Here is a 12,799-nt window from a genome sequence, read left to right on the forward strand (position 1 = left end):
CAGTACCACGGCATGTACAAGTATGAGATGTCGGAAGCCATTGGACAAGATGAAGACAGAACGTGTTAAAGGAAGAAAAAATACAGTAGACATCGTCAGCACCATGTATTTGACAGTGTTACAGCATGATGAAAATGACCATGGCAGTATGTCGAAGAACCACTGCGTAAGAAGCGAAAACCTGTCAAAGTGTGTGTTCAAAGTGGTGGCCGTCAGCTGCGATACAGGCAACGAGGCGCCCACGCAAAGATCGTTGCACAGAATATAGCATCTCGTAGGGAATGTCCCTACAGGCCGCAGTAATGCGGTGTTGCATATCCTCTGGAGTTGTTGGCACATCCCGGTAGACAATGTCCTTCAGCTTTCCCCACAGGAAAAAGTCTAACGGTGTCAAATCTGTCAAAACTTGCTCTGCGTAATGGCAGTTCTGTCAGGCACCTGAGAAGTCTTACATGCCGTGGTACTGACGGTCAAGTGGGCCACTTGTTAGTTTGTTTACATATTTTCACATGGCCATATCTTCGTTCCTATGTGCAGTAGATGCATGAGACCAACGGCGTTGTGTTTCTCTGCGTGTGCTCTTTTATATTATGCATGTTATTGTATATCGTTCCATTAAAAAAAATATGACTTTGCTCCAGATGCCCCATTTGTCGATATTTTTCGACCCACCACATACCTCCGATTTACGAGCCCCATTTGATATTATTGTTTCCCGCAAACCTCACATCGCTACTGTTTCTGGTTTCTTCGCTATTTCAGGTGGTACTTTTAGGTGCCTTACGCGGTATATATGTATATATATATGTATACAGGGTGATTCTAAAGGTATAGTACAAACGAAAACCACAGATACCTCCCATGAAATAGAGACGAAAGTTTCCCTTCCACTTTGCCGAGAGATGCCTCCGTGAGGAGCTAGACAACGCCGAAAACGTGTGAAAATGAACTTCACACCTCTGTAGAGCCAGTACCAGTGAAGATAGAAAGGCGGAACAAACGAAGTCAAAAGGAACACCAAAGTCGCCCATCCGAAAAACACTAGGCGGCAGCTGCGCAACGCATGCGCATGGGGTTCCACAAAGGAAATAGGAGTGTCCCGCAAGACAAGTGAAGGGAAAGGGTAGCGATCGACAACGGTAGGGAGAAAAGAAGCAATGAAGCATGAAGTAACAATTGCACAGCGGGAAACAAACACATGCAGCGCGTGAGGAGTCCCCAAACACAGTGGGGAGACACCGCAGCAAGAACAAAGCACGGTTCAACAAAAGAGAAAGAGGACCGGACGGGGAATGGTACCTGTCAAGGAGACAACAAATGCGGGACGAGGGATTCCCCGTAGCAGCACCGAGGGGATGTCACTCAGAGGTCGTGCGCCAGCAGGACAAACACACCAACTACGGGCACAGGAGGTTTATTGCCACGCAAAGGTGCACTTACAGATAGGAATAGTACGTAGTACGTAGTCGTACCCCGGACTGACGTTGTTACAGAAGTTGCTCAAATTGACGACAACCACATTCAATGCAGGCATTGCAGCGTCGCAGTAAATTCTGGCGAACCGTATCAAAAATCCCTGGCATGGTACACACCTCGGCCGATGCTGCAAGTATCCGCGCTACCAATGTTTCCTTGTCAGGCACCGGGGTCTCGTAGACGAGTGTTTTCACATGGCCCCACAAGAAGAAATCCATTGGTGTGAGGTCAGGCGAACGGGCGGGCCAGGGGACGGGGCCCTCTCTGCCGATCCAGCGCTGTGGGTAGGTACGGTGCCAAAGGGTTCGCACTGTGCCATGAAAACGTGCAGGCGCTCCATCCAATTGAAACCACATACGATGTCGCACGTTGAGGGGTACATCTTCTAGCAGCTCTGGAAGGACTGATGCAAGAAAGGTGCGATAGAGGCGGCCATTTAAATGTGGTGGCAGCTGGTATGGACCGATAATCTGTTCATCGATGATACCTGCCCAGATATTCACTGCAAACTGGGTCTGATGGTGCACCTCGACTGCTGCATGTGGATTTTCATAATCCCACACATGGCTGTTTCGGCAATTGAAGATGCCCTCACGGGTGAATGTTGCCTCGTCCGTGAAAAGCACATGGCGCAAAAAAACGGGGATCGTTGGTACAAAACTGCAACAGTCGTTGACAGAATTCCACACGTCGTGGGTAATCCCCAGCCTGCAACGCGTGGACTCGCTGTGGATGATAGGGATACAGCAGATCATCATGAAGGACACGCCACACTGTCGACTGTGATACTCCCACTGCACGTGCAATGCTACGGGTGCTAGTGGACGGTGTGTCGTCCACGCAAGCAAGTACGTCCTCCTCGACCGCCGCGGTGCGCACATGTCTTGGGTGACCGACATGATGGCCTGCACGTAACACACCCGATTTACCAAGGGTACGGTGCACGTTCGAAAACAACCTGCTGTCGGGTTGTCGCCTCTCCGGATACCGTCCGCGATAAAGGCGTGCAGCTGCTCGGCCATTGCCATCTGCAAGGCCGTAGACAAAATGCATGTCCCTAAGTTCTACAAATGTGTAGCGTTCAATGGTACGGTGAGGATAGTGCCAATTATGGAATACTGTACTGCAGTGCACAGGTGGCACACACACACACACTGGTCACAACGGCTTCGAAACAACGTACTCAATTGTAGTACGTCAAGCACACCACCACCGCACCGGCTCTTTCACTGACTCGCTCCCTGACGCTGCACTTCCAATCAGCCCACACGTCCGCACGGCGCTGTGGTACAATCAGCTGACGTTCCTGAGCCACCCGTGCCTGTGCTCTTCACTACCTGACCACTGCCGTCAGGTGGGGCCATGTACTCTGGGGCCTTGTCATCGTGGAACACATGTAGCGTCCTTCATTCTTGCCCCATTCACCATACTTCGTCCGTCTTGCTCGAGCCGACGGGGAGCACTACGTACGATCGTGTGGTGTTTTTGTACACCAATGTGGGGTAACCCAGCAGTTGAACAGACGTGCATACCCCCACGTAGCTTCATTACACGATTGTCCCACGCAGTTTATCTGTCCAGCCTTGCTCGCCCAGGTCTCACACCCACGCGGCAGTGTGCGGCTGCGGTGGTGTGAGGCCACGCTTGGTTTCGGAGCGGAAGGCTGCGGCCGAGGAGGGACTCGAGTTGTTCGGCTGGGGTTGCGCTCGGAAGCAAGCAGCCGCGTCAGGTCTGGGAGCGGTGGACCTGGTGATCGGGATGGAAACATTCCGACCTCGTCCATTAGTGTCGTCCACCGTACGGAGTGGTGGGGTCCGTACGACACTCCAGCAGCCTTTCTCCCGCTCCCACCCAGCGATGTGCCTCCGGCTTCATTTCTAAGAGGCTGATTGGGCCCCATCACGACGTTTGTTACAACGTTAGTACGGGGTACGTGGTCCTATCTGTACGTGCACCTTTCATTAGCAATAACCTCCTGTGCCCGTAGTTGCTGTGTTTGTCCTGCTGGCGCACGACCTCTGTGTGACATTCCCTACGGGGAATCCCTCGTCCCGCATTTGTTGTCTCCTTGGCAGGTACCATTCCCCGTCCGGTCCTCTTTCTCTTTTGTTGCACCGTGCTTTGTTCTTGCTGCGGTGTCTCCCCACTGTGTTTTGGGGACTCCCTTGCGCTGCACCGCCAGCGCCGCCATTTCTGCCCCGAACCATGTACGCGTCTGTTGCCTGTCGAGTGTCACGGACCACTTTGCTTGCATTCTCGGTGTGTTTTTACATCCTACGTCGTCCTCCCGTGGTTCTGCAACCCCGCACTACTTTTCTCGACTGCACTGCTTCAGTCATGGTGTTTGTTTCCCGCTGAGCAATTGTTACTTCATGCTTCATTGCTTCTTTTCTCCCTACCGTTGTCGATCGCTACCCTTTCCCTTCACTTGTCTTGCGGGACACTCCTATTTCCTTTGTGGAACCCCATGCGCATGCGTTGCGCAGCTGCCGCCTAGTGTTTTTCGGATGGCAACTTTGGTGTTCCTTTTGACTTCGTTTGTTCCGCCTTTCTATCTTCACTGGTACTGGCTGTACAGAGGTGTGAAGTTCATTTTCACACGTTTTCGGCGTTGTCTAGCTCCTCACGGAGGCATCTCTCGGCAAAGTGGAAGGGAAACTTTCGTCTCTATTTCATGGGAGGTATCTGTGGTTTTCGTTTGTACTATACCTTTAGAATCACCCTGTATGTATGTATATATATATATATATATGTGTGTGTGTGTATATATATATATATATATATATATATATATATATAATGTGTGTGTGTGTGAGGGGAGGGGGTGTCGACGTATACAAACTTTTTATTATTTATTGTATATTTTTTTATTTTTCCTATTTTCATTAGTAAAGAGAAAATATGAATATTGTAATTATTGGTTGTTGAGCGGAAGGGAAAGCATTATAGCCTCAACTGCGCCATGTATACAATGTCGTAAATATATATATTTTTTAAAAAATCCCGACGTACCTGTTTGTCGTAAATGACCAACATGTGCAGCACCGTGTTCCCGTTGGTATCCTGGTTATCCGGGTTCGCACCCCGAGCAAGCATCAGTCTGTAGCACTCCTCCTGGGCAAGGCAGGCGGCGAAGCTCAGAGGATATTCTCCCCAGTAGACGTACCTGTAAGTAGGCAGAAGAATCAGTTGCCAACGCACTTAGTTTCATATATGCACTCGGTTATGGGTGTCCCAAAAATTTTATAATCAAAGTTTCCACTTTCTGCTTGTGCGAATTCCAGATTAGCCTGTGTGCATAAAGTGAACTTCGAACCAAAGTGAATCCTCCGAGATTACACTTGTGAGATATACGAAAATAGCATATACGAATATAAACAACTTCTACCGATTTGAAAACATGCTCTCTCTCACAAATTCAAGGCAACAAAACTATGGACCAACATGTAAACCTGAGTAATTCACCAGATTACGTAGATTTTTTTGGAAGTGGTTAGAATTGTAAATTGGAATTGTAGAGCGCTCTAGAGATCGGAAAGCACCATACAGTATTTCGTATTTACGATTTTAACCTTCCTTTCGAAAGTTGTTCAAAGACAAAAATGGTATTCGGTGTCACCTTAAACGGGGATGCATTCACCACCGTAGTTTTTTCGCGAGGTCCTTAATGCTTTCGTTTGAATTTTTTTTTTCCTTAAAATTTCGTGAAGGGCTGTAGTCCCATAATCCTCCTTTGCGTACGCCAGTGATGCAAGAAATATGAACACTTGTAAAGGAATATTAAAGAACTACATTGAAAATATTCAATGCTATACTAAAGATGTGTTTTTTTCAGTTAAAGCATATTGTACTTCCATTTATTTATTTGTAATATGTGGCATTAGAGGAATTCAGAAATTAATGAAGACCATTCGAACCATATTTGATAGATTTTAATACAAAAAATCAATTCATAATCTAAGTTAAATATACAATTGTATATGTGTAATTTTATGTTATTCTCTATCACATTATGTTAATCGTAATGCGATGATGATGAACTGATAAAACAGAGGGTAGAAACACCTAAGAAACCTTGCATCATCCGGGATTCGAATCCTGAATCTTCTGGCATTGCAGCACGCTACACTAACCATTCGGTGACGTAACTAGCCTTAACTGTTGTAAAATTAGAAAACCAATGTAAAATAAAAATGAAGCAAATACTCACCGTATGCTCACGAACCCCAGTGAATATTTAGAATATGGTTTACTGAAATTTTGCCAAACTATCCAATACAATTGTGTACTTCTATTGCAAAATTTGAACTTTCACGAAACACATAACTCGTGCAGCCCTTATACTTTGCATTAGTTGCAATATTGCCGGAGAACGACTACGTCACATCTATACTAAACATCTTAACAGCAACAACCAATAGAAACTTCAGACGGGTAATGGATCATCCTGCATCTGGGACGACGAAATTTGAGGCCAGATTTCTCTTCCTCCGGCATTTATTACCGTCGGCGGTTTGACGGATTACGTTTTGCGGCCAAAGATCAACCAAAGGGACGTGCATCGGCTGCAAAGGTAATCAAAGCAAGAGGTGCACGTTCGATCCAATAATATCACTTCGCAGCAGCTTGATTTTTTCTAATCAGTTCCAGATTGAGGATAAAAAGTACTGATCGTTTGAATCTATGATAAACCAGGAAATAAAGGACCCAAAAATTATAATTTGTTGATTAAAATGAGAGTTGAGATAGGGTGAATTACTTTCCTTTGAGAGTAATCTTTAATCTTGGCGCAGTCTTTAATATTCCGCGTGATTGACTATTGTGGCTGTTACATAGGCGTTCACACTGGGTCCGGTGTAGAGGGATTTTGTCGTCGTTTATAACCAGTATTGAAAAGAGATCGAGCATGAGAAGTCGCAAGTATTATTTCTTATGTAATTGTATATGGCAGTGACACAGTGAAGGTCTTTAAGAATGCAGAAGCTCATTTTAATGTTGCAACAACAGTATTTCAAATGTCATTCAATATTTGTCAATTTATGTGCATTCTATTTGCAAGCGTCTGTGTAGTGAAAGTTTTTGCCTAAGAAGGGCCGAGGCATTTATTTCGATTCTATTTTTCTTTACATTGATTAAATGGAGTTCCATTTTCACATCAGAGGTATGGCCTGTATATAATTACGCCTAAATTTAAGCTACAGACAGGACTTGGATTCTCGTGGCGTCCGAGCCACTAAGATACGCCCCTGCTTTGAACACATCAATACAGAGTTCGTAAAACTGTGAGATGGAATGTAGTTTTTCATTCCCGAGTGAAATCTCCATAATCAGAGGCCGTTCGCACATCTATGGGCTGTTGTCTAGATAGAGGTCTCGAGAAAGGAAGATATTGAATATATAATTTTGCATGAGTTGTGAAAGTTTGAGTCATACTTGGATGTCTTCATTCAAGTTTTGTAGTGGTGCCTTGCCATCTTGTATGTATGTCCAATTTAAATAATGGCTGTTCATAAGTGTAATGCATAATACCTACATATATAGGTATAATTTCATGTAGCATATATGTCCCTCTGCTCAGACTGTAGGACATATATTCCTCTGGTGCCTTGCCTTGTGCAACGTTCCCTCCAAATCATACACTAACTGCCAGACTAAGCTAGGAACGTTTCAGAAACGGCAAATTCCCCTGCGCTGTCCTGCCACCGGCTTCACTCCCCTGTTTATATCCGATTATCTGGCTCATTTGACCTCCACAGATATCATGGAGGATTGGGAACGACGATACTCTGTTTGCAAACATTTCAGGATGAATTTATCAAGTGAGGAAAGCCGTTTCCAGCGTCAATTCTGTTCATCTTGAAACACTTGTTCATATTCTTATATTTTACCGCCTATCTTCCTCTAGTTCAGTGGAAGGTGAATGAAGAATCGGTGAAACAAAGGATCACATATATTTGAACTATTCACTGTCAGACCTTTGGGCAGTGAATTCCATAATTGCTGCCAATGTTCGTAGCGGAGTGGCTAGAATAGCACGCTACGACACCAGGGATCCTGGATTTAAATCTCGGCTTAGGCATGGGTGTTATTTGTGAGCGCTCGTTCATAATTTCATCATCATTCATCTTCATCTTCGAAATTGGCCGAGAGTGGAAGAAAAGCGACGCTAAATGACAAGAGTCAAATGAAAGCAACATGCAACCTCATTGTCTAAATGTCTAAGTCTAAATAGGCAGGAAAGAGACGTACAATAAAACAATTACCAAATATAGATCTAAGATGGTAAATAATGAAAAGAAGAGGAAGTAAATTTGTTTCTTCGAGTGTTTTTAAAGTCCATTTTATGCATAGAAAGGATAATCGGGTCCTAACCTACAGTTTAAAAGTGGGTTACGAACCACTAGGTGCCCCAGCTAGAAGGAAAGTACATGTCTGTGATTATAGCACCTTCCAAACATCAGGCCCACTTATCTTGCGTCATTTTTCTGCCACTTCGCGACGATAAGGATGACTTATGATATGATTAACTTGATGAAGGGTCGCTCACAAGGCCGGCATTCGAACCCGGAACCCCTGGCGTCGTAGCGCGTTGTGATAACCACTCCGCCACGGAAGCTGGACAGAACATTGGTTGGAATGTGTCTACTTAATGTTCCAGGCTACCGTGTAGATCAGGGTTGCCAGTGGAGTCAGAGGAAAACTCAAGATATTCATGTTGAGAAATCCGTCATGGCTACATACCCTTCGTAGTTGGTCTCGACGCAGACGTTGACCCATTCGTGGTCGAGAGAGTCTGTGCGCGACGCCTTCTGGTCCTCGGGGCACATGAAGTTGCCGACGCATCGTTCGTGGAAGTCGACGCCGCTGTCCAGGAGGTACTTCACCATGGATGGGTCCTCGTTCACGATCGCCATATGCAGAACGTTCTCCCCTGAAACAAGCAACGCATTTATTAGTAATGTTGTTAAAGGTTCAGGAATTGTAAGGCCCACTTCAGACGGAAGCATTTCCTTTAGCATTTTTGCTTCCAAACATCTTATAGCAGATACTACTTTACACGGAAGCATTTCATGTAACATTTCGGTGAACTCTTGTGATTACAATGTATAATAAATATATACGGCACGAAAGGCACGTCGAGTTACAACACCTATGCTGAGTGCACGTTGTTTACAGTTGAAACAACTAAGATATTCTTCCATACGTGTGCAGTAAACGACATAAGCATGTATTTAAGCAGCGCCATTGATTTGTACCTAAAACCATTTAATAGGAAACGTTATTCCTCTTGCCTGAATAGTTATCGTGTTTTAAAAATGTGAAGTGATACATTGTTTACATCTCACGCGGCCGACATTACATCTGCACACGTGACCTAGAGGTCGCTTCTGATTGGCTGTGCTACGAAAAATGATATGAAACTAGGATCGATCCTGTCTTTGAGAAATGCCATGAAATATACCATGGCATCTGATTTTTTACTTTACACGGCAGGAGTTTGGTCATGGCATAAACGTTAAGAAAAATGCATTCGTCTAAAGCGGACCTAAGTAAATTCGATTCCGGTCCAAGAGAGAAAATCAGCAAGCGTTTTCGGCGTCTCATTGAGACACCTCCTTTAAGATAACCTGCAGATTTCTGGCATGGAAATTCCGCGCTTCGGTTCCGCGCCTTTCGCCGTAGTGGGCGTTAGTTACGCCTTTTGATTTCAATAGAAGCAGACAACAGAAGTTCTGTTGCCGTATTTCTCCGCGTTTCAGTGGGTGTTAAGCTTAAATGGGTTCTGGACCTTAAAAATATTTTTTTAATCTTTAAAGTATTTAAATTCGGTCCCGGAACCGAAAAAGAAAAAGAGGTTCAGTCAGTTCTCTTGGTGGGTTACTTTCTGGAAAGAAAGAAAGAAAGGTTTTATGCACAAAAAGACTAATCGGGACTGAACTTACAGTTTATAGTGGGATCTATTATTCTTGAATTATTCTTTTGCTTCGCTATTTCTTTCAATTTTGTTTTGTTTCTGTATTTTTCTTTCATTTTTTTGCTTCTCTATTTCTTTCATTCTTGTTTTGCTTCTGTATTTTTCTTTCATTTTTCTTTTGCTTCTCTATCTTTCTTCCATTTCTCTTTTGCTTCTCTATTTTTCTTGAATTATTCTTTTGCTTCGCTATTTCTTTCAATTTTGTTTTGTTTCTGTATTTTTCTTTCATTTTTTTGCTTCTCTATTTCTTTCATTCTTGTTTTGCTTCTGTATTTTTCTTTCATTTTTCTTTTGCTTCTCTATTTTTCTTTCATTTCTCTTTTGCTTATCTATTTTTCTTGAATTATTCTTTTGCTTCGCTATTTCTTTCATTCTTGTTTTGCTTCTGTATTTTTCTTTCATTTTTCTTTTGCTTCTCTATTTTTCTTTCATTTGTCTTTTCCTTCTCTATTTTTCTTTCATTTCTCTTTTGCTTAACTATTTTTATTGAATTATTTTTTGCTTCGCTTTTTCTTTCAATTTTGTTTTGTTTCTGTATTTTTATTTCATTTTTTTGCTTCTCTATTTTTCTTTAATTATTCTTTTGCTTCTCTATTTCTTTCATTCTTATTTTGCTTCTGTATTTTTGTTTCATTTTTCTTTTGCTTCTCTATTTTTCTTTCATTTGTCTTTTGCTTCTCTATTTTTCTTTCATTTCTCTTTTGCTTCTCTATTTTTATTGAATTATTTTTTTTGCTTCGCTATTTCTTTCAATTTTGTTTTGTTTCTGTATTTTTCTTTCATTTTTTTGCTTCTCTATTTTTCTTGAATTCTTCTTTTGCTTCTCTATTTCTTTCATTCTTGTTTTGCTTCTGTATTTTTGTTTCATTTTTCTTTTGCTTCTCTATTTTTCTTTCATTTGTCTTTTGCTTCTCTATTTTTCTTTCATTTCTCTTTTGCTTCTCTATTTTTATTGAATTATTTTTTGCTTCGCTATTTCTTTCAATTTTGTTTTGTTTCTGTATTTTTCTTTCATTTGTTTGCTTCTCTATTTTTCTTGAATTCTTCTTTTGTTTCTCTATTTCTTTCATTCTTGTTTTGCTTCTGTAATTTTCTTTCATTTTTCTCTTGCTTCTCTATTTTTCTTTAATTCTTCTTTAGCATCTCTATTTTTCTTTCATTCTTTTTTAGCATCTCTATTTTTCTTTCATTATTCTTTTCATGTTTCTCTATCTTTCTTTCCATTTCTTGTCGCTCCACTTTACCACGTGCCTCCACTGGGTATCAAACCCGAGACCTCTTGATTAACTATTTTCTGAAGTTTCAGCTCGTGTCAAGTGCTGTGCCTCCGTATATGTCGATCGTAAAGTCAGTCTTTTGTCATGGCGGAATGTCTTTAAGTCGGACAATATTATTGTCCACTGCAACTGTCGCAGGGAGAGGCGTGGGATGACTTGAATAGTAAAGGTTTTGTGCCAGAGGTTAGGTATACGGACATGTCTGGGTTAGGGTTTCATTATGGAATTAAAGTTCTGGAAGATGTAAAAGTTTCTTGAAGTGTTGATGTCATTAGTACCAGTTGTTCCCAGGCGGTCACTGATCAGGCGCGAAGCTACTTGACAGCCGGTGCTGTTGGCTGCTCATCTCTCTCTCCTCAATGGAGTCTCTGCAAAGGGTCCATAACTGGTTCCATTTAAGTAGGTTCTAACTTAATTCTCTGCGGGAAAATGGCACCCCCATTCCTAGGAAGAGATTTTATTACGGTCCATGTTTTAAAAATTCCAATTCCGCTCCAGTCCGTTGGCGAAACCCGTCTCAGGCAGGCGTGGTATGCTTTTTTGTTAATAGCGTGATTGGAACATTTTGGGGTCACCATATATTGAATGACCGTGAGAATTTCTCTTTCATTCTTCTTTTGTTTCTCTATTTTTCTGTCATTCTTCTCTTGCTTTTCTATTTTTCTTTTGCTTCTCTTTTTTATCATTTTTCTTTTGCTTCTCTGTTTTTCTTTCATTTCTCTTTTGCTTCTCTGTTTTTCTTTCATTTCTCTTTTGCTTCTCTGTTTTTCTTTCATTTCTCTTTTGCTTCTCTATTTTTCTTGAATTATTCTTTTGCTTCTCTATTTCTTTCAATCTTTTTTTCCTTCTGTATTTTTCTTTAATTTTTCTTCTCTATTTTTCTTTAATTTTTCTTCTCTATTTTTCTTGAATTCTTCTTTTGTTTCTCTATTTCTTTCAATCTTGTTTTGCTTCTGTATTTTTGTTTCATTTTTCTTTTGCTTCTCTATTTTTCTTTCATTTGTCTTTTGCTTCTCTATTTTTCTTTCATTTTTCTTCTCTATTTTTCTTAAATTCTTCTTTTGCTTCTCTATTTCTTTCAATTTTGTTTTGTTTCTGTATTTTTCTTTCATTTTTTTTGCTTCTCTATTTTTCTTGAATTCTTCTTTTGCTTCTCTATTTCATTCATTCTTGTTTTGCTTCTGTATTTTTCTTTCATTTTTCTCTTGCTTCTCCATTTTTCTTTAATTCTTCTTTAGCATCTCTATTTTTCTTTCATTCTTATTTTGCTTCTCTATTTGTCTGTCATTATTCTTTTCATGTTTCTCTATCTTTCTTTCCTTTTCTTGTCGCTCCATTTCTCTATATTTCTCGTCCATTCTCTCTTTCTCTCTCTTTCTGTGTGTGTGTCTACCTCTCTTTGTCTCACCTCTTCTCTCCTTCCTTTCGCCAGTCTTTTTATGCTCTAAACGATTCCCAAAAAATCCTCATGTAGGCTATTTGTGAGTGGGAGCTACATCCCTCCCTAGCTAACCGATGACGACGCCCCTGCGGGGAGGAATGAAAATTTGTGTCGGGAGAAAAAGCCGGACTAAATAAACAGAACGATTGCATGAAATATCCATTTACTAATTGAAGCAAACGTGATGTGACATGAAAAATTCAATAGTGTCTCTCCATCTCCCATGCAGGAAAAGCCATACTTTTTTGTACTTTGTTGTGGGTGTGTCTGTTGCGTGAAATCTGCCTACCGAGCATGGAAATCAGCTCCGTAATAGAATGAGGGCGGCTGGACAAAGAGGGGATTTGCCACACGCACAGATGTTTTGCAACAGAGGATCCTATGAATACATGAATGCATTTGATACAGGAGGGAAATCCTTGAACAGTGTTTGTGTTTCATTTACGCCGCTCGCTCACGTTTATTCGCTTTGCACTGTTATTTGATGGTTTGGTTCGTTATTTATCTAATGTGCTTAACGCATAATACGACGATGGATTCGATGAATCCCATCACACGTTTCTTTTGTATTTACCTAAATGTTGTCATGTATTTTATGCATTTCTTTCTGTAGTCTGTATTATGTATTCC

The 12,799-nt window shown here is 41.7% G+C and overlaps 1 protein-coding gene across 4 annotated transcripts in view; it reads right to left on the reverse strand.

The window, feature by feature from the left end:
- nan (transient receptor potential cation channel subfamily V member nanchung) overlaps positions 1-12,799 on the reverse strand; it is a 226,984-nt gene that overhangs the window by 77,075 nt on the left and 137,110 nt on the right. For all 4 annotated transcript variants that reach the window (XM_083127591.1, XM_083127590.1, XM_083127593.1 and 1 more), the window contains 2 exons: positions 8,218-8,407; positions 4,489-4,642 (listed from right to left, as the gene is read on the reverse strand). In XM_083127591.1, coding sequence (XP_082983717.1) covers positions 4,489-4,642; positions 8,218-8,407 — 344 coding nt within the window. The remainder of the gene's footprint in view (positions 1-4,488; positions 4,643-8,217; positions 8,408-12,799) is intronic.

The sequence above is a fragment of the Lepisma saccharinum genome, chromosome 8, assembly GCF_977018435.1.
Source record: "Lepisma saccharinum chromosome 8, izLepSacc3.1, whole genome shotgun sequence".
Lineage (NCBI taxonomy): Eukaryota > Metazoa > Arthropoda > Insecta > Zygentoma > Lepismatidae > Lepisma > Lepisma saccharinum.